Consider the following 22,453-nt stretch of genomic DNA (forward strand, 5'->3'; position numbering starts at 1 on the left):
TTGTGTGTAAAACTAAGCGAGTGTGTGTGTGTGTGTGTGTGTGTGTGAGAAGAGTAAGCCTGTCTGCAAGGCTGTTTGTGTTGAGAACAGCATAAAGGTGAAGGAAGGCCTGGTTCATATTGTGCAGGGTGAGCGGTAAATACCTATAAACAGTGTTATCACTTGCAGTGCTGTGCAAAAGTCTTGAGCCATCTTTCATTTTTGCATATTTTGCTAGAAAAATGGGAAATAGGTGAGGTGATTTATTGTTTTTGAGAATGATTTAAATAACACTCAAATAAATAATAATTACATAGATTATGTGTAGTAGCTGATCTCCAAAAAACTAACAAACAAATGCCCATAGGGTGAGTCTTTGATAGTATTAACAATGATTTGAATTAGTAATTTATAATATAGATTAATGACTCCATAAGACCTCTTGCCACTGATTTTCAATCCAGTTCTTGTGTAATTTGGCATAACTCAGCCCTTTCTCCCCATTTACCTTTCTTAGGAACAGCTTCTTGAAAGTGACCCTTCCACTGAGACCATTTCTGGTGAGGCTTCAGCGAACAGTAGATGGATCAACTGGTCAGATGCATCTTCTGGTCCTGTGTGAGGTCTTTGCTGGATTTATTCCTATTTCTCAAGGACATGACTTTCAGATTCTGTCCATCAGCTGTAGAGTTTTTTTTCCCACACCTACCATTTCTTCTATTGTCCACCACTTCTCCAGTTATCTCAAATTGTATTACTGACACACTGCACACCATGCTGAGCTATGCCAGGTTTTCAGCTAATAGCTCTTTAGGAATCACCTTGTTAGTACAAAACTACTATTTTATCTCCTGTATTTTTTGTCAATTGGAAACAAATTACGTGCTTTGAGACAGGCTGCTACTAACAAAGTGCCTAAAGATACACTTTAACATTGGTCTTTGCTAAGTTGTCTGGTTTATCCCTTGAGTTAACTTCCTTTTTATGCTTATGATTATTCAACTGTGATTCATGACCCCTTTAAAAACTACAAGAAAGTCTGGCCATTTAAAAGTCAAGTATAAAGAAATAAGGGGTGGCTCCAGACTTTTGCTCAGTACTGTAACACTTATTATAAAATAGTTCTAGCTTATTTACTTATACTACTGATTAAAAGTACATGAAGAACTTTTGCGTAAAATTTAAATGTTTTTCATTCACCGACTAAAAATGGCCACGCATTGTGCATATCTGCCATGCCCAATGACCCTTACCCGTGTAGAGGTTGAGGATTATTGCACTTGATCCCCAGCACACAAATAGGTGGTAGCCCCCATTCAAAAGACTCAAACTTCCTGGAATAGATGGAAAAAACTGGCTGGAGAGATCTGGGATTGGGTACCTTCTCATGAATATTTACCCCAAAACAACCACAAAAACCTCCCCACCCTTTGGTGCTGGAGGGGTAACGAGCTGATGTAAGTAGTGGAGTGGGGGTTGTTTCTCCTCAACAAACACATAGCTGTTTTTCTCTAACCTGGGCACTCTTCCATCTACCTGAATATCTTAAAGCAGAGGCTACCTCATAACTATCAAGTATACCTTCTCCATCCATCAATCCATCCATTCCCCACTCAACTACCCTTCTCCTCTGTGCTCTTACCCTAAGCGATGCCCACCCCCCTTCCCCAGTTCATTAGCGAGCTCCTCAGTAGCCTGTCATGGCGGATGTGCTCCATCAAAGCTGATCGACTCCTCGTTTTTCCAGAAAGATGTCGCGGGTTATCACCGCACGCTCAGATCTCTAGCTACGGGAGGAGCGTGACTGGCAGGCCGTCTTTTGAAGACAGTGATTCCTCCACTGATGCCTCCCAGTTGGAAATTTAGAATCGTGTCTGCTAAGACACCATATGCAAAGTAAATTACTGTACAAGGGCGAGCTCAACTAAACCCTCCTCTTTCAGAACGTCCAGGCCACTGAGTGCCTTCCAGGCAACCTGGGCTGCTTTGCACTCATTCCCACTTTTCTCCTTTTATGTTCTTTCTCTTTCTATCATTTGTCTTTTTAAAATGGACGGCAACACAGGAGAAACCATACAAGACAAACGCGCAACAGTCACAGAATGCGCTCATTCTCACTGCTCAATTGCAATGATAGAAATCCATTTAACAAAAAACATAAATAGAATAATCTCCAGCATGTCATAAAATATCTGCTTGGACACATTGTAGCATACTGATGAGGCAGTTAAAGGGACCAAAAGAATAAAAAGTGGGGGGAAAAAGATCCACTGACAGCTCTATTATCTACATAACCTCATTGTCATGCAAATGACATTGAAGATTACCGCTGTCTTTGTAGTGGAAAGTGTTAATTTCAGTTCAAAGGTTGTGTTTCTACCAGGGAAAGATGTGATGGAGATAGAGGGAAGGAAGAGTAAGGAGGCAGGGATAGGGTCTGGTGGTGGTGGGGGAAAGCTGGACTGGCTCTGCATCTCTGTTTCCTCCACGACACAATGTCTTAAGAGGATTTTCAGCACACGGCTTGCTTCACCTTTAAAATACGAAAGGAAGCACACAGCGCCACATTCGGTTTGTAAATGTCAGCTCTTGTTTTTCCCGTACCTCCTTACTCGTTCCCGCGGAGTCAGTCGGAGACCCCACCAAGTGTTTGTGTGCAAGTTACGACACAGCATCTAGGTTACAAAGATCCAGAGCCGCTTTAATCACAGATGTCAAACACAGACACTGACAGAGATCACAAAAAAAAAAAGTCAGCTTCACAACTCAGGATCAGCCCGGAGTCTCAATTGGCTGAACTGAAGGGAACGCGATAACTCGAGACGGATACATGCGCATGTGGACGATTCGGCATCACCTCTTAACACCGGCCACGAGCACACGGACATCCGTGCATGCATGTATGGCTGCGGCCCCTGCGACTTCCTCAAATAATGGGGGCCTTTGTCATTTCATTGTGAGCACAAACACTAATAAAACGGTTGACAGCGCTGATGGGGCGAAAAAACAGATAGATAATGGGCTGATGAGAGAAAGAAAGCCATTCTGCTGGAACTGGTGGCATGTACAAATGGAGACCATGGCTCCTCTTCTAACAGCTCCACACTAGAGCGTGTGTGCCTGTCTTTATTGGGACCATACGTGCAGCAGTGTGTGTGCGTGCGCATATGCGTCCACGTCTGCTGAATCAAACAGAAGAATATTCATTGTACTCCTCAAACAGTGCCATTGTGATTCCCCCCCCCCATTCTTCTTTTTCTTGGCTAGCTGTTCTTGCTGGGCCTCTCTCAATGTACATGAATGTGTGTTTGTGTGCGTCTGTGTCTGCGTGTGCAGTGGGTGACAGCATCATGGACACTCCTGAAGACGCAGCGCCCACCCTCCTGTTGCGATCCCACCACTGGCGCTGTTTGTGCCGTTTAAGGCCCGCCCTCCGCTGGGGGGACAGGCAGCTCAAACGACGCTTGTCACAATCCCTTGTCGTCTTAAATGGCTGACAAACATCGGGCTTTTGCAATGGTTGGTGCATCACACAGGTTCCTTGTTGAGGAACCTTCCTTTTATAATTTCTATGTAAAACCACGTAGAGAGGATAGAGAGGACCGGTGAGGATAGGAATGACTGGGAACGTTAGCGAGATGTCGCAAAGATGGTGGTGGTAGAAGATTTCATAATTTCCACTGATAACATAAAGAGACTGAAAACCTTTTACTATATGAACAATTATCATGTGGATGTAACGTGATACGAGTGGAAATGTTTCGGCTCTCGGGGGGGCGACCAAGATAAGGAACGTGTGTGGAAAGCGAACCGGGACACCCAAAGACTCGATCCCTTTTTTTCCCCCCCTGGCAAACAGGAGAAGGCAGCGAGAGCTTCAAAAATCACTTTTCAGACATCAAATAATTAATTGCTCTCCCCTCTTGCTCACCCACCCCTCCTTTTCTCCTGGCGTTTGTATGGAAGACGCAGCTCCAGTCACTTAAGGAGGGTTACCACCCGCCTAAATTAAATATTAAATGGTGTCTGTACCTGCTGCTATTGTTGCCCCTTGGAATAAGATATAACCTATTTTTGACAAGTTTTCATCCTCAGCCTTCTGCGGTGAGACGCTTGTCGAAAACCAAATCAGCGATTGGAGGGAGTGGTAGTGGGGCGTGGGGTGGTAGTGGGTGGTGGGGGCACTGATGAATAATCTAGTTCATATTCCAATGACACCCGCCGCTCAACGGGGAGAGAAAGAAAAGGGGATAGAGAGAGCAGGTGGAGAAAGAGATGTAGACGGACCGAGGAGGGGAAGATAAAAGCTTGGGGAAAAGTAAGGGATGAGTACAGAGGAGAGAAGGAGGGGGGGAAAGAAAGAGAGGGAGGAAAGGAGAAAGAAGGGAGAGATGATAGCCAACGTCTGCCAAGGTATCACATGACAGCGCTCCTGTTTAAATAATAAAACAGAACCGGGGCTCTAAACAAATCGTTATCTCCCACCTCCATGCATCCTGTCTTCCTTCCCTGCTCCCTCCCTCGCCCGTTTTTTAAAAAAAAAAAGAAGAAAAAAAAAACTTGTTTTAATGCTATTTCTTAATGAACATAATAGCTCGGCGCTAATAATGAAAAGAAAATAAAAACATCTAAAAACGCGGAGGGGCCCCCGAGTTGTCGCCGGCGCTCAATTATTTCCTTGTCAAGTGGGTCTGTTTTTAATGAGGCCCTGTGGGACTGACGTCTGTCAGTCAGCCCTGACTTTTTGACACCATTACAACTTCAAATAGAAGCCGCCGCCACGCTGCCTTCCACCGCTCACTCGCTAGCTACCGCTCCGCTCATCTGACAGGCTGGGAGGGGAGGGAAGGGAGGGGAGGACAGGGAGGAGGAGGAAAAGGTGGCAGGAGAGGTAGAGAGAAGGAGGGAGGGGGGCAGGAGAGACAGAGAGAGCACATCAGCACATAGGTAGGCTGAACATGCAGACACGCACAGACACACACTGTGCACGCTGACTGGGTAAAAACACAATCACTGAGGGTCATTACCAGATGAGGTTTGTTGTCAAACTGCCTGGGATTTAACCCCCCCCTCGGCACCCCCCACCTCCACGCTTCCTCGTTCGCTTCCTTCCCCGGCTCTTCTTCTTCTTTTTTCCTTCCTTCCTTCGTTTTTTTCATTATTGCTTCACTTTAATGATAACTCTTAGTGGGTCGGCCCCGCATGGGACGGTCAGAGACACACTATTTTGTTGGCCATTAATTTGAGGCTTTGAAGCAGACCACGGCGCCGCGGCTGGTGAGGGCCTGTGAAATGGTGGACGATAGCACGGGGTGGGGGAGGGTGGGGTGGGATGGTGGGATGGGGACTCCCCCGCATCTTCAAAAATGAAGACTATGACCCTGAAACAGAATAGCAAATGTCCTCACTGGGAACACCAACCACAAGAGACATACGCGCGCGCACCAGTGTGTGTTTCCATGCGTGTGCGAGCTTGTGGCTTGCATTAGCATTAGCCCCCCCCCGCCAAACAAAAATAAAATTAAAAAATATGCTCTTAAATTTAGATTTTTCAAACGCAGTCCCCAAAGAATGGCTTTCCCCCCGAAGAATTAAACGCCGGTAAACTCAAGCACGCCTTTTTTTCAAACACCTGCAGATGCATCACATCATCACAAACACAGAAACAAGGGTCCCATCTCACACCTCCGAAGATTACATAGAAAATAAAGAACAAAAAGTACAAATTTTGAAACAAGCTAGATCCATTTATAGAAGAAAGAAATCAAGAAAAAAAAAGCCTTTAAGATGAAAGACTAGAAATACACATATTTCAGTTGGTCCTGGTGTACAGTCTGCATCAGAGAACCACCACAAATCAAGAAGAAACAAACATGTGATTAATGTTAATTCTGAATAATTTCAACATCACAAAAATATACACTTCCAACACAGAAATCTGAATGGAAACTCTACATTTATAAATAAATAGCAACAGAGTCACTTAGTAAGAGCAAAAACACTATACATGATGTCCATTTCAATGTTAGTACATACAGTATGACGCTTATAATTGGGAATCAGTTAATGAAGTATGTATTTGGGAAGGGTTGATGTCCCAGATGTGGTTACAATGTCATTTGAAGCATTTCTCTTTGTTTCTGTGCTGTACTCACGGAGGCTGAGGTCAGGTCTCTTTTGCATTAAAATCCATTAAAAGAGCAATTTTTATTTAATATTCTTCAATCTCTAAATTCTTTAAAATAACCACTTTTTTGCTCCTGAAAACAAAAACTGCAACCAGTTTCCTCCTAATAATGAAAAAAAAAAACCAACCCAAAATACTTTCACCTTGATTCAATGAACACAAGCTGAACTAACCTCAACCTTTTTGCGTGCATCCTCTCTTTTCAAGGCAGCGCCACTTGTCTATTTTGGGCTCTGCTGAGCCTTTTAAAGCAGGAGTGTGAACAGCATATCTAAACTGAAGGCACTGTCCTCTGAGCTGTGCAGGGGTAGGGTGATTGGTGGGGAGAAGAACAGCTGAATCATTTAGTTACAGAAGCTAATACAGTATGTGTGCCTACTGTTGGTGTCAATAAGAAACGCAGTGCGGGCCCCCATCCATGACTGTCACTCATGCATGCACACGTGCAAACCCACAGATGTGTGTAGAACTTCGGTTTCTCTCTGCCTTTCATGCATCCCCACACCCTGAATAACACCAAACCCACCTACACTACAAAAAAAGCCCTCCATTAAGTTACACAAGAAAAAAATATGACCAGGTTGCAAACCACGCTGAGGACGACACCATGAAAAATATTAACTATTATAAAAACATCTCACCCCGTTCTAGTCCCTGGAGATGTAAGAACGAGCCTGACAGGCAGAGGAGGAGGGGGGAAGGAGAAGAAGAAAGTGAAAGAGAAAAAGAGAGTAAAAGGGAAGAAGGAGAAAGGGGGGAAAAAGGGAAAGAAACTGCAAACAAAAAAAGGAGTGAGAAATGGTAAAAAAAAAAAAAAAAAAAAAAAAAGCTTGCTGTCAGGCTTTGGAAATAGTGATTCATGGGGACCATTTGTCCTAATTACAGCAGAACAACGCTTTTGTCGCTATTAATCACAAGAGAGAGTGTGTGTATTTGCGTTTAGGGGGAGGGAGTGTGTGTGTGTGTATATATGCATGTGCGTACAGGGGAGATCAGTGGCCTCGCACATTAAAATAGATGGCCAGGATGATGGTGAGGAGGATGATGGCTCCGAGGATGAAGACCAGGACCCGATTCTGGATGATCCTGCAGAGAGAAAGAACCGAAAAGGATTAGGAAAAGGTTCACGGGTCTACGGAGGAAAGTCAACTGGAGCCTGATCCTGTTTAATTGTTACCATGAGGTCTGAACACTCGGTTTTTAATCGCTATACACTCGCTGGCACACGTCATAAAACCACAGCGTGACTGGATAAAACAATCGTGATAAGAGTGATTTGCTTACATGTGTGTACCCTCTGTAAAAAACAACAACGCTGATTTGTGTACAGACATGAACATACAAATGCAAAAGAGACCAACACACTTATAAACAAGCATGACATGCAAACATATACACACACGCACACAAATAGCTGACAGGCTCTTAAACTTTATTTGCACAATAAAGTGGAAAAAGTGGCTCAGTAGTTTCCTGAAGGTAATAAAAAAAAAAAAATCGCTGAATTACTGATGGAATTTGCCATAAAACGACTCACTCATTTGCTCATTTAAATTTTCCCACTGTGACCGAAGTAAAGTTGGTGTGGGGGAGTGGGGGCTTTGACCCCCCCACACCCCCAAAATAAATAAATAAATAAATAAATCACAAAAGTACCAGATGAGGAATGGAGTGAAGATGTGCAGAGCAAGGCATCTGGTAAGTGAGCAACTTATCTAGCATGTGTCCCCCAAATTCTCCAGAGTTTGCATCAGCACACATGCACTCACTCAGACACACACACACGGATTCCAAACCCTCCACTGCTCCTGACAAATGAGAGAATTATCACATTTGCTGACATGTGGAGGGGTGGAGGAGAGGCCGAGCAGGGGGGCACTGTCCACTTCTCTAAGCAGGAGATGAATAGCCCATGCTGTGGCCATTTATCACCGAGGGAGGGGAGGGCGCTGGCTGGTTGCTCAGTCACCCAGCTACCCTCTAAACTCCAAGTCTGAGCTGACACACCAGTCGAGCTCGCGGCCTCCCTCTGGTCCACCAGCTCGGGCTGGCAAAAGCCTCGACCGTTTGCTTGGCTTAAAGCGCAGAACTGATGAAGCTATTGAAGGGAAGGATGACAAAAATCCCACAGACAAGCTTTGATGCTTTACATCTTTGTATTTCCTTTTGCAAAAAGACTCTCGGCCGCATAACAACAAATTTTATCAACTGCTTTATATGAGATTCAGAGGATACTGTTACAAACTAAAAACAATATATAACCAATCGCCATGAACTTCTTTCCAGTAATAGGACACTTCTCTGACATGCTGTAATGCTCTCGCTAACACCAGAGAGCTCATTACAACTACTGTGTGTAAGCAGCACTGCTTTATAAGTAGACAGTTTATCCTTGAATAAATGCATACATTATTATGACACTGTCATATTGTTTATAGCAAACCATGTCCCGAACAACATAAGCAACAGCTATGGTATCCCTCCCCCACCCCACACACACCCACACGTGGCATTTTTTACCTCACTGCTGAGGTAAAAAAAAAATTGTAAAAAGAATAGTGACAGATAATACTATATTTGCCATATGCCTGTAAGCTGAGGCAGTATTAGATGATATCATATATTGTGATAGGCCAGTTTTATTCTGGTGTTTTGGATGAGGCTGACATGATTGGCTGAAGCCAGCTGGGGGAAGAGATCCCAGTGAAACACTAATCAGAGCATGCTTAGCAAGGACACGTCTCCCCCTATTAATTGACATTCATTATTTACAATGATTATTTATCCCAGTCAAATACCCAGAGGAGGCGCTTGTGTGTGTGTGTGTGTGTATCTGTGGCAGTGTGTTAGAAGAAGCCAGCTCGCTTTGTGTTGTGCTAATTTTTCAGCTGGGGTGAAAAGAAGAAAAAAAAAAAGGGGGGGGGGGGGGGCTAGTAGAGGCTTGCAGTGGAGAAATGAACATAAAGTTAGTTTTAGCCTCGTGGAGGGGGGTTCAATTCTGTTAAAACGGCATTTATTAAAGGAGTCTGATTTGGTAGCAAACAACGTGGAATAACTTCAAACACTTAAATGTTCAAAGCAGTAAGGAATATGACAGTGCTGCGGTTTAAGAAGTTTTTTTTTTTCCTCCCCCCTCTGGGGACACATCTTTTTAAAAAAATGCATTATTTTGACCTTAACTGATCCTCTGTGCACCAATCTAAGAAAACGTGTCTTGGAAGTATAAATGTAAAGCAGCACATATGGCAACTCCAACCTTTAAAGAGAAGATGGATATAGATTTTAGGAGTGGCCCGTCCAAAAACGTTAATGCTTTTTCCTCTTTTTCTGACACACACACACACACACACACACACACACACACACACACACACACACACACTAATGAAATAGTGCACGCTTATATGAAACATGGTCAAAGTTTCAAATAATTAGGTCAGCACATGTGAAAGCTAAAAGCTCGGGCATCACACTGCTCTCAACATTTGGTTTTAGGCAAGTTTTTTTCCACTCAAATCTTTCTGATGTCATAGAGCAGGGATATTCCCAATATTTTAACCTCAGGTGCTTCTGTTTGCAAGAGGCAGCCAATCAGAAACTTGGAGGGGGAGCCATAAACAGTACATCTTTACTTTAATGCTTGCAATAGTTCACACAGACCGAGAAGATCCTGCAAAGCTTACGACCAAAGGTCAATTTAGACCAGATGACCTGAAGGGGGGCCGCACACGCGCGCACACACACACACACACACACACACACACACACGGATCTAGCTAGACAGATTGGAGGAATTAGTGTGTGGAGGTGCCGTCATAAATCACTTCACTGATGTTGAAAACTGTTTGAAAAATAGTGTCTGTGACACTGTAAAGAGCCACAGTTTTCCCCACTGACATATGAGCAGTGGGACATGAAAGTCAGCCATCACACTCTTTAACCACTGCAGACCTAAGAAGGCTGGAAAATGACTACTTGGTTACGTTTTACAGAGGATGGGGAAATTATTCTTCATCCATTTGAAACAAAACCACACAAACTGATGAAATTTCATACGTCAAACTATTTTTTTCTTTGTTTTTTTTCCTTTTATAATAAGCTAACAAGTCAAATAAGGTACTAAAGCTACCAGAAACAACTACAATAAAATCTACCCTAAAAATATCCACACCCCAATACTCCCAAAAAAGAGAAGTAAAAAAAAAAATCCCCAAAACTGGGAGGTAGGAGAGTGAAGAACATGGTTTTCCTCTGCTATATAGTTGATCCCGCCCTGACACGTGGCCAGACAGAACAGAACTTATCAAACCGGATCCATCCTCCAGTTTTGACACTTGACATAGAGGTGGAGGGGGGCTAGGAGTGTGAGTGTGTGTGTGCGTGTAAGTGGAGGGAAGGATTTGGGGATGTGTGAGTGACGCAAAGACCGCAGGTACAAGGGTGTACCTGCTGACCCACATATGCACACTCCTACACACAGTGAGTTTGATACCTGATACTATGATCCTCAAGTATTTTCCTGTGTCGGTGCCCCGTACCGGTGGGGGGGGAGGAAAGAAACACTCTCACAAAAACAGACCAACAGTAACTCTAACTAAAATGTCAGCCAATCACAGCACATAGTACTGGAAATGCTATTGGCTCCTTATGTTCCTTCATCGCAGACAGCCAGTCAGCTAACACCTTACTAAAAGGAAATAAACAGATTTACAGCACTAATCTAAGAGAGGCTGAAATATTCAGAGAGAGAGAGAGAGAGAGTCACAAAGATCGGAAACAGACAACAAAGCAGCTGAAAGACAGAAAGTGTGGAAAAAGCAATAGAGAGGTGGAGAGAAAGAGGAGAAAGAGGGAGAGCGCGAAAGGTCCGTTTACCCGCGGAGGCAAAGCTGGAGAGGCTCCTCGGAGACAGATGAAAATAATGAGGACTTTTCTGTCAGGAAAGATTTACAAAATCGTACCAGTGTTATTAAAATTTAAAATCTCCCTTTTTTTTCCCCTTTTTCTCCCTTCCCACCCTCTTCCTCCCTCCCTCTCTTCCTTTCCCTGTTTTTTCCCTCCTTTTCCAGCAGCACAGCCTTATTACCAGCTCTAATGAGCACCGGGATACACCTCAGCTATGTGTGTGTGTGCGTGTGTGTGAGAGAGAGAGAGTGCGTGTGTGTGTGTGTTGAGGTCCAAGTCCCTAGTGCCAGCTCCATCAGCACCTCAGATTTCCCCAATACCTTAAATGACACACGCATGTGTGTGTGTGTGTGTGTGTGTGTGTGTGTGTGTGTGTGTGTGTGTGTGTGTGTGTGTGTTCATGTCCAGCCACCTCTGTGAGCCATCAAAAGCTGCATGTCTGTGTTCACATGTGTCAGACACACACACACACACACACACACACACACACACACACACACACACACACACACAACCTTCAGACAGACAGACAGACAACAGCCCCTACCCCAAAACAAAAACATTCTCTGTGAGACAGACATAAGCAGATAGGCCCATCCCACCTGGAGACACACACACACACACACACACAGCCCACTAAGAGCAAACTTAGCTGCGGAGTTGCATCTCTCAGGCCCTCCCCTATCCCACCTCTTTCCACTAGTAGACCAATAAAATAAAAATCAATTGCTGTCTGAGCCATTCTGGCTCTCCTTCCAAACCCTGGGAATATACAGCATGGGAGAGGAGGAGGGGATGGGGGGGGGAAGGATCAATGTGTTCACAAATGGTTTGAGTGATGGACACGGAGGTGAAATGCTGGTGGGGGTAAGTCCTAAGTAATGCCTCGACTTGTTATCACAAACTAATACGAATAAATGTTTCATTGTGGAGGCACACACGCTTGCTCACACACACATACACACAGCTGCTCTCGGTCTGGGGCTCAAACTTAAACCGGCCACATAACACACACACACACACACACACACATACACACACACACACACACACACACACACACACACACACACACACACACATACACACACGACAAAAACAAAAGGTTGAGCCTGGCCTGCAAACAATCCAGGTTGAGAGAAGAAGGCGGGAAAAACGTGCAATGTTTCAATCGCAAATGAGATGAGTAGGAACAAGTCAGAACACCTGGATCAGGTTCACGTTGCTGTGCGGGGATAATAAGCTGACCTGCTTGTTGGAGAGATCTGATCCCACCACGTATGTTTAGCCTATCACCCCCACGGGGGTGTCTGAGAGACATGCTGATTATTAGAAATAAGCAGGCACAGCTGGAGTTTGCTCCTAACTGGAAGCTGTTTACTGACATTACTTCAAAACAGAAACAATATTTAGGAACTTGCTTCACACCTTAACACTCAAATGCTCACTCAACTGTAAAGATAAGCGCATTAGCATGAACAGCCTAGATTTAAAAAAATTATGTCTTCAAATGCCTCATTTCATCCAGTCAGCCATCCAAACCTGAGAGACGTTCAATGTAATTGAAATCTAAATCAAAGGAAAACAGCATATAATTCACAAACTGAGAGATTTTCACTTATAATGTAACAAGTTTCACAGTTTATATAAATATATTTATTTGTTGAGATCATCGATCCCCAAAAGAGCTGCAGACCTTTTTTTGACCTGTACTAACAAAAACTATTTTTTTCCCCCTCAACTGAGAAAAAACTGACATTAAAGACGGTCAGGTTTCTATCTGGAAGACGTCTTCTGAGCAAGGTATTTCATGTCAGCCTGATTCTCTCTCTCTCTCTCCCTTTCTCCATCTCCAATTTACTCCCTCTCTTTCCACCAACTAGATGCAGGAGAACAGCACCGGGGCCCTACAAGTTCATCCATTTTTTATTTGGTGGCTAACAACCCTGGCCAGCAGCAGCCTACACTGGGACCCAGTTCTCTCCTGAAAAAAAAAATGGTGCAAGATGGAAGAAAGGGAGGGCAGAAAACGACTGAAGGAGAGAGAAGGAGGAAGAAAAGAGGAGGGAGGGAGAAAGAAGGAGTAAATTTAGAGTGGGAGGCGAGTATGCAAGAGTATGTGAGTGTGGGGAAGATGAAAAAGAGGATCGAGAGAAATGAGGGAGATGGAGAGGGAAATGGGAAAGACACAGAGTGGGTGAGAAGAGGAAGAGAGAGTATATTGCAACTGTGTCTGGAATTTTTAAGAACTTCTTTTGCCGGCAGCAATCTCGGGTAGCTGCTACAGCTTCTCCTCATCCGGTTGTGATGTACAGGTGGCTTTTCTGAGCTCCAAACATACACAGATCATTCCCTTGCGCGAACCCTCACCCTCCTCTGTCTTACCGCTCTCATCTCCATCCTCCCCCCTCCTTCTATTTTGTTCTATCGCTGTGTCCTCTTTTTTTGTCCCCTTGCTCATATTCAGTTCTTATATTGCTTATTTTCCCCTCACCTACTTTTTCTTAACTCAAATTTCCAAGTCCAAGTTGTTTTTCTTTTGCCCCGTGTGTTTGTGAAGTCGCTGGTTTATAGTCAACAGGACGACGCCGACAGCCCACATTTCCAAACTGTGTATGTATACTCCACAAGGCTGCCGTAATCAGAGCCATTCTGCCTCGTTTTCTGACTCATACAACTGTATTTTTATTATTTGATTAATATGGAAAATGGCTCATCTTAATTAGCTGGTTGTCAGAGCAGCATAGTGGCAAATTTGGTTTTTGTATGTGTTCAATCGCTGGAGTGTTTTTGGACCATTTCGTAGCCCACATGCTGCATATTTACCCCAAATAACCAACGAGAGAAATACTTGCTTCTAAAGTAAACCCGACAGCTGGAATCGATTAATAACATATTTTTAGAACTTAGCAGGAAGTCAAACTATTCTACTCACTTTTCTGTGAGCAATCTTTTTCTGCAGAAGTGAAGTCAAATCGAGCTTTCAAAGTGGAGCAAATTTTGCCTCCAGGTTTAGACATTTCCAACTTGCGTGGGTGTGTATTTGCGTTATTACCAGTCTTTGCGTAAACTACTAACGTAATTTCACCGTGCAAAAACGTCACTTTAGGTTCGGTCTGAACACAGCCTTAGAAGCGGAAAGAAAAAGACTGAGATATAAACATCGCGGTAGCAATAACTGGCATTTAAAACAATAAAAGAAGAAAACTACTAAACTGTAATTTGAGTTCTCTTTACAATTCTTCCAGTGAAATTTGCACAGGAAGAACAGAAAAGTAATAAAAATAAATGATTTCTTGTGTAAATGTAATACAAGTGGATCATATGTGATACATGAGTTTTTGAGAGGTTTACATTTCCTGCTGCTTGTAACAAAAAATATACAAATTAAAACTCATAAATGCAAATTTATATCTATCTCCCTTTTTTTGGTAATTTGTCCAGTTTCTCAAAATTAGAATTTAATGTCAATAATTTCATGGTTCAGGCTTTAAATAAAGGAATCTTATCACTGCTTTAGAAGCCTCCACAGACTACGTCCAGTGGCTGAAACCTTTGCAGAGTAACGCGTGTCTGCATTTTAATTATGAAAAAATAAATATTTTATTTATTCAGCAAGTATTTTTGGAGATTGCAGAAGATATGGATGTGATATCCCCACATTTCTCACTATTTCTTCTTTCTGCTAAGATTTCCCAAAACACAAAAATCCCCCTTGTATACATTCTGTGAAGGCCAGGGGCCAGCTGCAGATCCGATTACTGGCCCCTATGAAAAAGGGCATAACATTAGCCATTAGAGCTGCAGGCCTCCAAAACTATGGTGTCCATAAATTTTTATTGTTTGTTCAGTATTGAAATGTCATTAAAGCACATAAATCATTTGAGAACAACTGCTCACTTTCATTTTTTTCCCAGCGTAACCTGTTACTTTTGCAGAAAAACCCCCCACTGAAGCTGAGTAATACATCCACGGCCTGACACGTAACACCAACGCCGATGCTGAGAAATCCGACCTACTACCTAACTATTTTCAGAGTTTATAGCAGTAATTCAGAGCTATGATAACTTGCGGAAGAAAAAAAACTATCTCCTTATCTCTGCATTTTTTTTTTTAAACATATCAAAATCAGGGCTCTTATCTTTACAAGAACTTGTCCCGACAGCTTCAAGTCGTGAGGTGCTGTCAACTGCATTTTACTCAAAAATACAACCTAAAAGTCTGTTTAGGATTCCCAACCAAAGAAACTATGAGGATATTAGTGTTTATGTCTGAGTCTTTTTTATTAACTGGTGAGGAAGCTCCTCCGCATGTTGTTTGTTTGCCGTTTCAAATCAACTCTCCAAATATTTGCTTCAAGTCCCGTGTGGTTTAGCTTTGCATCCTGTCTCTCTGCTGATTCAGATGATGGTGTGATACTGCCCACTAGCACGCACACAAACAGCATACAAGTACACACACCCACACGGCTTGCTTTTTCTAACACAAATGTAAAAAAAACACTAAACAAAAACCCAAGGCTGACCAAGTCGCAATCATGTACTGCCTGCTCGTTTCTATACATGCAGCTTGGATCATTATACAGCATTATCTCTATTATTATGTCTCCTTGTCTCAAGTTATAAGCATAAAAATGTGACGAGTGGTCCACATGCTAAAGCAGCTACATATCTTTGCAGTGGCTTATACTAAAGGATACTAGAAGAAATTCACATTCTATGAGAATAGATTAAAGAACTGGGCTGAAATTAGTAAATAAAGTGAAAAGTGAACTTTTAGTTATTTCAACCTATCCCAGTTATTAAGGACAGCAGCAAGCCTGATTGCAAAGAAAGCAACAAGAACCTGTGACTTCTCTTAGCATCTTAATGTCAGAGGTCACGTTTGCATGTGAGTTTGGGCCGAAAGCAGACTGCCAAAGCCTGGATTTCATTTCAGAGTCACGGATGAACGAGAGAAAGAGCCATTTCTTGAACTTGACCTTTTGACCCTAAGGCCACTCTGGCTCCTTCTCTACCCTGCAGGTATGAAAGAACTGAGCAAGCAAAGGTTCGCAGTGTCAGACTCTACATGCATGCGTGCAAAAACCCTCCGCCAACAGTAATGTTGCACATGCTTGCCCGTCAAGGCAGTGTTGAGTAAAACATGTGAAAACTACAGGAGGGCGTCTGGAAAACTGCTGTAAAATAACACACAACAATTAAAGAATATGTGAACCATCAGGTTTGAGTTGTTTGGACATGCAGGTACAGATCACTTTAACCAGAAGGCAGCAGCCAGAAAGAAAAGGAGACAGAGAAAGTAAGGGTTTAATGTCATCCCACAACCCCCTATTTGACACTACAAGGGAGGCTTTAGTCAGTCTAAATAATCCATGCTGCTCCATTAAATTTGCAGACTAGCTTCCCTGGTCTCCATGTCTAAGCTAAGAGAGACAGAGGTGGTAGTGACCTGGGAGATGTGAGAAAGGGAAGTCAAGTAATGGATTAAAATAAACTCGTGTAGCAGTCTTTACATGAATGAAGTCACAGACAAAAGTAAAGCGATATCCCGAACGGACAGAACAGACAAAAGTTTATAGAGAGACTCAAACGGAGACAGAAGGAGAAGACGAGAAAGTGCAGACAACCAGAATTTTTAGTGACACTGATTTTCTCATAATTGCGTGCTTCACCGCCAACCCATGAAAAATAACTATTTGGAGTGTGCGGGGGAAGCCACTAGTGTGACAGGGATTGTTGCAGTAACAGCATTATTGACTTGTTTCTCTTGCTACATTTGCTTAGTGCTCTGGAGGCCCAATCAATAGACTCTGGGCTCTGAAGCCCTGCTAATCAAGACTTGCAGCCATGCAGGGTCAATCTTCTACAAAAAAAAAAGAAGAAACTGGGAAATGATAGGGGGAAACAGAAAGAGAAGACAAACTTTTAGGGGCGGATGATGACAGCCCGAGTTAATCGACTAAGAATTCTCCTTCAAATTCTTTATTTTTCTGTTTTTTTTTCACCGTTGGAGGTAAACTCATGTGGTATCGCTCTCAGTCTCAGAAACAATGTGGGCGTGAGGCACCATGAGAGATGCAGATTGCTGCTTCACCTCTGCTTTTCTGTGAACCGCGGTTCAAAAGTCAAGGGGCATCTGGGTTGCTTTGGGACGTTTGGAAATAAAAGAGGCAATCCATATTTACTGAATCCAGTTGTGAGATCTCATGAGGATACACACTGCTTGACACAGATATAGAGGGAGGGAGGTAATCTGAAGCTTATTAACATTATATTTCTGAAGGGAATTTAAAGGGAACTCTTTTTTTAGAAAACGGTGTCAAACGAGCTTAGAAACACAATCGCATGCTCAATCTTGGGGACAAAAAAATTAGCTGATTTTCCAGCACTCGGAGATACATTTTCGTTTAGTTTTTGTATTTCTTGTTTGTTTATGGAAAAGTGGAAACAGCAGGCCACTTAATGCTGATGATGAGCTGTGCATCGAGTCAAACAATCTCCATTCGCAGCCTTCTGCACATCACAAGTCCACTATGGAATGCTATGGGAAATTCATGAGGGAACTGTCCATCAAATATTAATCATCAAGTTGAACAAAGTGTCTTTCTTTCTCTTTTTTTCTTCTCCACAGGTTTTTTTCCCCTCCTGGTATCTATGGTCACTGCCACTCTGAAAGACACCCTACAAGAAATAAGCCCAAAAGAAAAGCAGAGAATGAAAGCAGGGGGGGGGGGCAAAGAATGGTAAGAAAAAGGCAAAAGGGCTGTATGGGTGTTCAATATTTTCCTTTGAGGGGCCAGCCTCCGGTTAGCTTCAGTGCAGCCAGGGTCTTGATACACAGGTCCCAGGGTGCAAACACAAACTTGTACTCTGTTTGTGTCATTGTTTTTTCCCCTCTTTCTCAACACTTCTTTCTCTTGTGTTGTCAGCTGGTGAAGTGAGATTTCTGTATCCAGAGACCCATATGTAAAAGGCAACGTGGTTTTCACTGACACCGAGGCCTTTCAGTTATCTTTGTCTAGTCTTTATGACAAACTAAGAGCAGAAATAACTGTGGGAAGTGAATCAATGGCTGGATGTTAAAGGCAACCACAGTTCTGCACAAAATAAATAGTGTGGAAATAAAAAAAAGTGTAAAGAGTGTAGCATCTCGTACAGATAGAGCATAAGAAATAAACATCAGAAGAAGGCCTTGTATGCAAATATTTAAAGTGTTATAAAGAAAAACCACACACACACACTATGATGGAAATATTGAATCTGTTCATCAATGGAGTCCTGTTCTCCATCTTTGCCACAAAACTTGCAATGCCCCCCCCCCCCAAAAAAAAAACCCCTTGAAATACCAACACCCACCAGCACAGCATAACCAGGAAATGCAGGGTCAGCAGCGTTCCCTTTGGCCTTGCTGACCAACAGATATTCTAATAATCACCTTCCTTCTGTACTGTCAGACCTGCAACCAACGGATCCCTCGCCCTGCCTTCGCCCTCTGTCTCTACTTATACTAGGGGCTTTACGGAGCGGCGCTGCTTCGATACATTAAAACTGCTGCCCCATGATCAAACGAGCAAATACCTCCCGGGTCAGCAAAGGGCTACCCCACGTCAGTTAACAATGCAGCATTTAAACATCAGTCGTATGCAAAGCGGCCGATACACAGGGGAGAAGATGGGCGGCAGGAGAAAGCGGAGAAGCAAAGCCTGGACTGGAGAGATAATGAGCGCACAGGAGAACATCAACAGCTATTTAAGGTAGTGCGTCAGCTCCTACACAGCTTTATGATGAAAATATAAGATGTGAGGCTCCGCTGACATCATAACCACGACGAGCTAATCATGGAGCACAGGCTTAGCGCTAATTTATAATGAAGTTTGGCCTTAAACATTTCTAATATTTACCATCTCAGAAATATTTCGCTTACAAAAAATACTGTTGCATGATCGTGAACTGGATTTGATATCGTTGCCTTTATTAGCTAATATCAGGCGGCTAAGGGGGAAGAATAACAGCAGATGTTTGTTCAGCGTATTTATGGTATGCTCATGCCAGCCTGGCCACAAGGATTTAAGCCCGCACACAAAACATACAAGCACACGTCAATATTTACGCATGAATTCTAAGCACACACTCAGATCCACGTCTGTGGCGGCAGCAAACACTTGCCACGATGAAATGTAAAGGTATACAAAACCACAAATAAACCTGAAAATATGCACTGCTTGTGCATTTTTGAGAAGACTAGGATGCACCCCCTTTTTTAGCTTTAAGAACCCTTTAATCATGAAGCTTAGGAGTGAAGAGGGTGAGGATTTTTTTTGTCTTATCCCTCTGCCTACTGGTTGGTTAACCGACTGACCTGCTGTCAAAGGAGTCTTTGTGAGTGTGCATTGGCGGAAGGCCAATCAGATCCTCTGGCTTGTCTGTCTCAGAGAGGAAAATGGCGCCCCTGGTATGCCATCAGCAACAGAAATGTGCAGACAGTCTGACTGCTGAGGCAGGCTTGGCTTGCTGTGGCCCTTCCAAAACTATGCCGCAGGAATTACCTGTTTGGCCAACAGCCAGGGGGACTCGGTCTGCAAAGTCTTGTGGTTGTTTATCTATTTATTCACTTACACTTCATGCACATGTGCACTTTAAAAACATTTCAGACTGCTTAACATCCACTTCCACAGATTCTCCTTTGAACTACACAGGTACACAGGATAAAAGCCTGTTCAACTCACAGCAGCAACAATCAGTTTTATGCCAAATGTGTTTCAAATCCAAAGAAAACCTGGATAGAAGATTTACTGAATGACTAGCAGGTGAAATCATACCACTGATCTTTACTGCATCCTAAGAAAAATACTTCATTTAACCTTCCATAAGCCTGACTCACCTGATAACGCTTCCTGTATGTCTGTATTTTGACAACATTGAGAACAACACTGCAACAATATTGAGCCTGTTTTTTTTCTGAATATATCCTATAACAAAAAATAAAAGGGGAATAAAAGGGGAAATTTATGTAGGCGTTTATCTTTGGTGGAGCTGTACGAACTTATAAATGCAAATGTAAATCAAACACTGTACAACAAGAACACAAGTTCTGACAAAGCCCTGATTTATGTTGAACAGAAAGCACGATTGGTCGCTGCACAATCTGCACTCGTGCTCCACCATGTAAAACCTGCCAAAGACAAACACAACTGCTCAACAAAGTGCCACTTGTGACACATCATCCGAGGAAGCAAATGTTCAGGCTCCTGCTTCAGAAACAAACTTCTGACAGCAGCAGATGATGAAACAGAGCAGATCCCAAATTATTCTCGCACTCCTCAGAATCAGCTAAACCTGCTGCAGCCTGGAGCAAGCCCCTCACCCTCCTGCTGACAGAAAGATAGAAAGAAAGTGAGGAGAGGGGCCAATGAAACGACAGAGAAGAAGGAGGAAAAACACTGCCGATGCAAGAATGTCGTACTTCTTAATTTTATTATTTAGGAGCGCTCTCTCTCCTAATGTTACTGCAAGTGTAAACATGTACGAACCAAAAGCCCATCCATTTTAAAGTTCATGAGCAGACACTTAAATGTTCACACAAACATTTCCCCGAGCACACACGTCAAATGACCCACTCAGCAGATCATACAGCTCCACATGTTTAGACACAGGCAGAAACACCATTCTTGGCAGTGCTCGTGTGTAACTGTGAGCTCGACTGGCGGACTGAGGACGATAGTCGAGACTTGCTCATTTCACACTGAGAGGTGAGCCAGAGAGCAGCAACAGAATCTAGCTATAAAACACGGAGCCGAATGGGGGGGGGGATGACTATAGCCCACGGTATAGTAACTGCCACCTCTGCTAGACTCCATCCATCCAAGGCTTTCTCACAGTTATCTATTATCATAACCTCTGTCTCAGTGGGCAAGTCTGACACATAAACCCCCTTTAGCATGGCAGCTCTCACTTCAACTGGCCTCGTGCTGACTCACCCCTAAAATATATCAGGTATTTTATTGACGTCGCGTCGCAGACGCAGCTTAGGTCCAGGCTTGGGGAGCACTTCGTCTAAACGGGGTCTTTCCTTTTAAAAATTCTCTATCCTGGTTTTGTAGTCATGTGACCGCTACCCTTGTTAACTTGTCTGCTATTTTGGATGTGTGACAGTGCAGGGTCAAGTGATTAAGGCTACGTCCACACGTACCCGTGTTTTCAAAATTACCCGGGTACGTGTGGACGTAGGCTTCAAGCAAACAGTTCAGTGACCTCCAAGTAACCTCCAATCATTAGGGAAATTCCCTGACTGTTTACCAGCACTCCAAAGGAGGTTGATGCCAGATTGCTGCTGTTTCCTGTAATTTGCATGGAAGACACTGCAAACACTTACTAAAGAGTGACACAAAAATTTTTGTTTTGAAGGCAAACAGTCACCATCTCTGGTTTCCATTGCATGTTTTTAAGTCTTACCACTTGTCAGCTAGTAGTTAATACTGTTTGTACCACATCCAATTGACAAGTCTTGACATGACAAACCTCTAGACCGTTACTGTGTCTCACTTCCTTCTTTCCTTATGCACACTTGACGTGACCTCGGTACAAACTAGACATACAAGCCCTATTTTAGATATACAGGCAGTACTTTAAGTAATGTGGAGCATAGATCCACTCCTGAAAAACACTGTGGTGCATGTGGTGCAATTGCAAGGTTTGTTTTGATCTGATCTGGAAAAGCCAGATAACTTATACAAGGAAGGGATGCTGCACTCAAAAAATTCAGAATCTATGAGAGTAAGGAAACACATTACCCACTTCCAGAAATTGATTCTGTTCATCTGGATGTGGTGTTTTCAGTGGAACAAGCGTTTCATCACTCATTTGAATGACGTTGTTAGGCAATGGCACTAGTTTCAGTCGTTATGCAACTGTACAGTTTATAAGGCAGTGGAAACCTGCCGTTAGCTGACACTTGGATGAGTGATGAGACATTTCTCCAACTGACAAAAAAAACAAAAACAAAAACTGTCCACTTACCTGGAATATTAGGCATGCACAAAGACATATTAGCCAATCATGCATGTACATAATTGAGGTTCAGGAGTATTTCAGCTGTGTAGTGGCAGCCAGACCTATTTGCTTTGTCAGTAAACATGTAAATAAATGTACTTTTTACAAAAACTTTACTTTAGTTGTCTGTGTCTATAATATGAATTAGCATGGAGTTTGTATTGAGCTGAAAATGAAATATGCCTGGAAAAGTTCACCAAATGCCTAAACTGTTTTGGGATTTTTTGTACTGGTGATTCCAGATAGTGGCACCAAGAAAAAGTGCCTGACCTTTGACACTGAAGTTATAGCTTTCTCCCTGCTCATTTAGATAGGGGCTTTAAATAACTGC

General features: G+C 43.0%; 1 protein-coding gene across 4 annotated transcripts in view; it reads right to left on the reverse strand.

Annotated features, from left to right (window-relative positions):
- Positions 1-3,238: 3,238 nt before the first annotated feature.
- vti1a (vesicle transport through interaction with t-SNAREs 1A) overlaps positions 3,239-22,453 on the reverse strand; it is a 116,099-nt gene continuing 96,884 nt past the window's right edge. For 2 of the 4 annotated variants that reach the window (XM_040039440.1, XM_040039439.1), the window contains one exon: positions 3,239-7,252. In XM_040039440.1, the coding sequence (XP_039895374.1) occupies positions 7,159-7,252 (94 nt within the window). In that variant the 3' untranslated portion in view covers positions 3,239-7,158. The remainder of the gene's footprint in view (positions 7,253-22,453) is intronic. The other 2 variants (XM_040039442.1, XM_040039441.1) reach the window with 1 other exon arrangement.

Source organism: Simochromis diagramma, unplaced genomic scaffold (genome assembly GCF_900408965.1).
Source record: "Simochromis diagramma unplaced genomic scaffold, fSimDia1.1 OVJJ01000402.1, whole genome shotgun sequence".
Classification (NCBI taxonomy): domain Eukaryota; kingdom Metazoa; phylum Chordata; class Actinopteri; order Cichliformes; family Cichlidae; genus Simochromis; species Simochromis diagramma.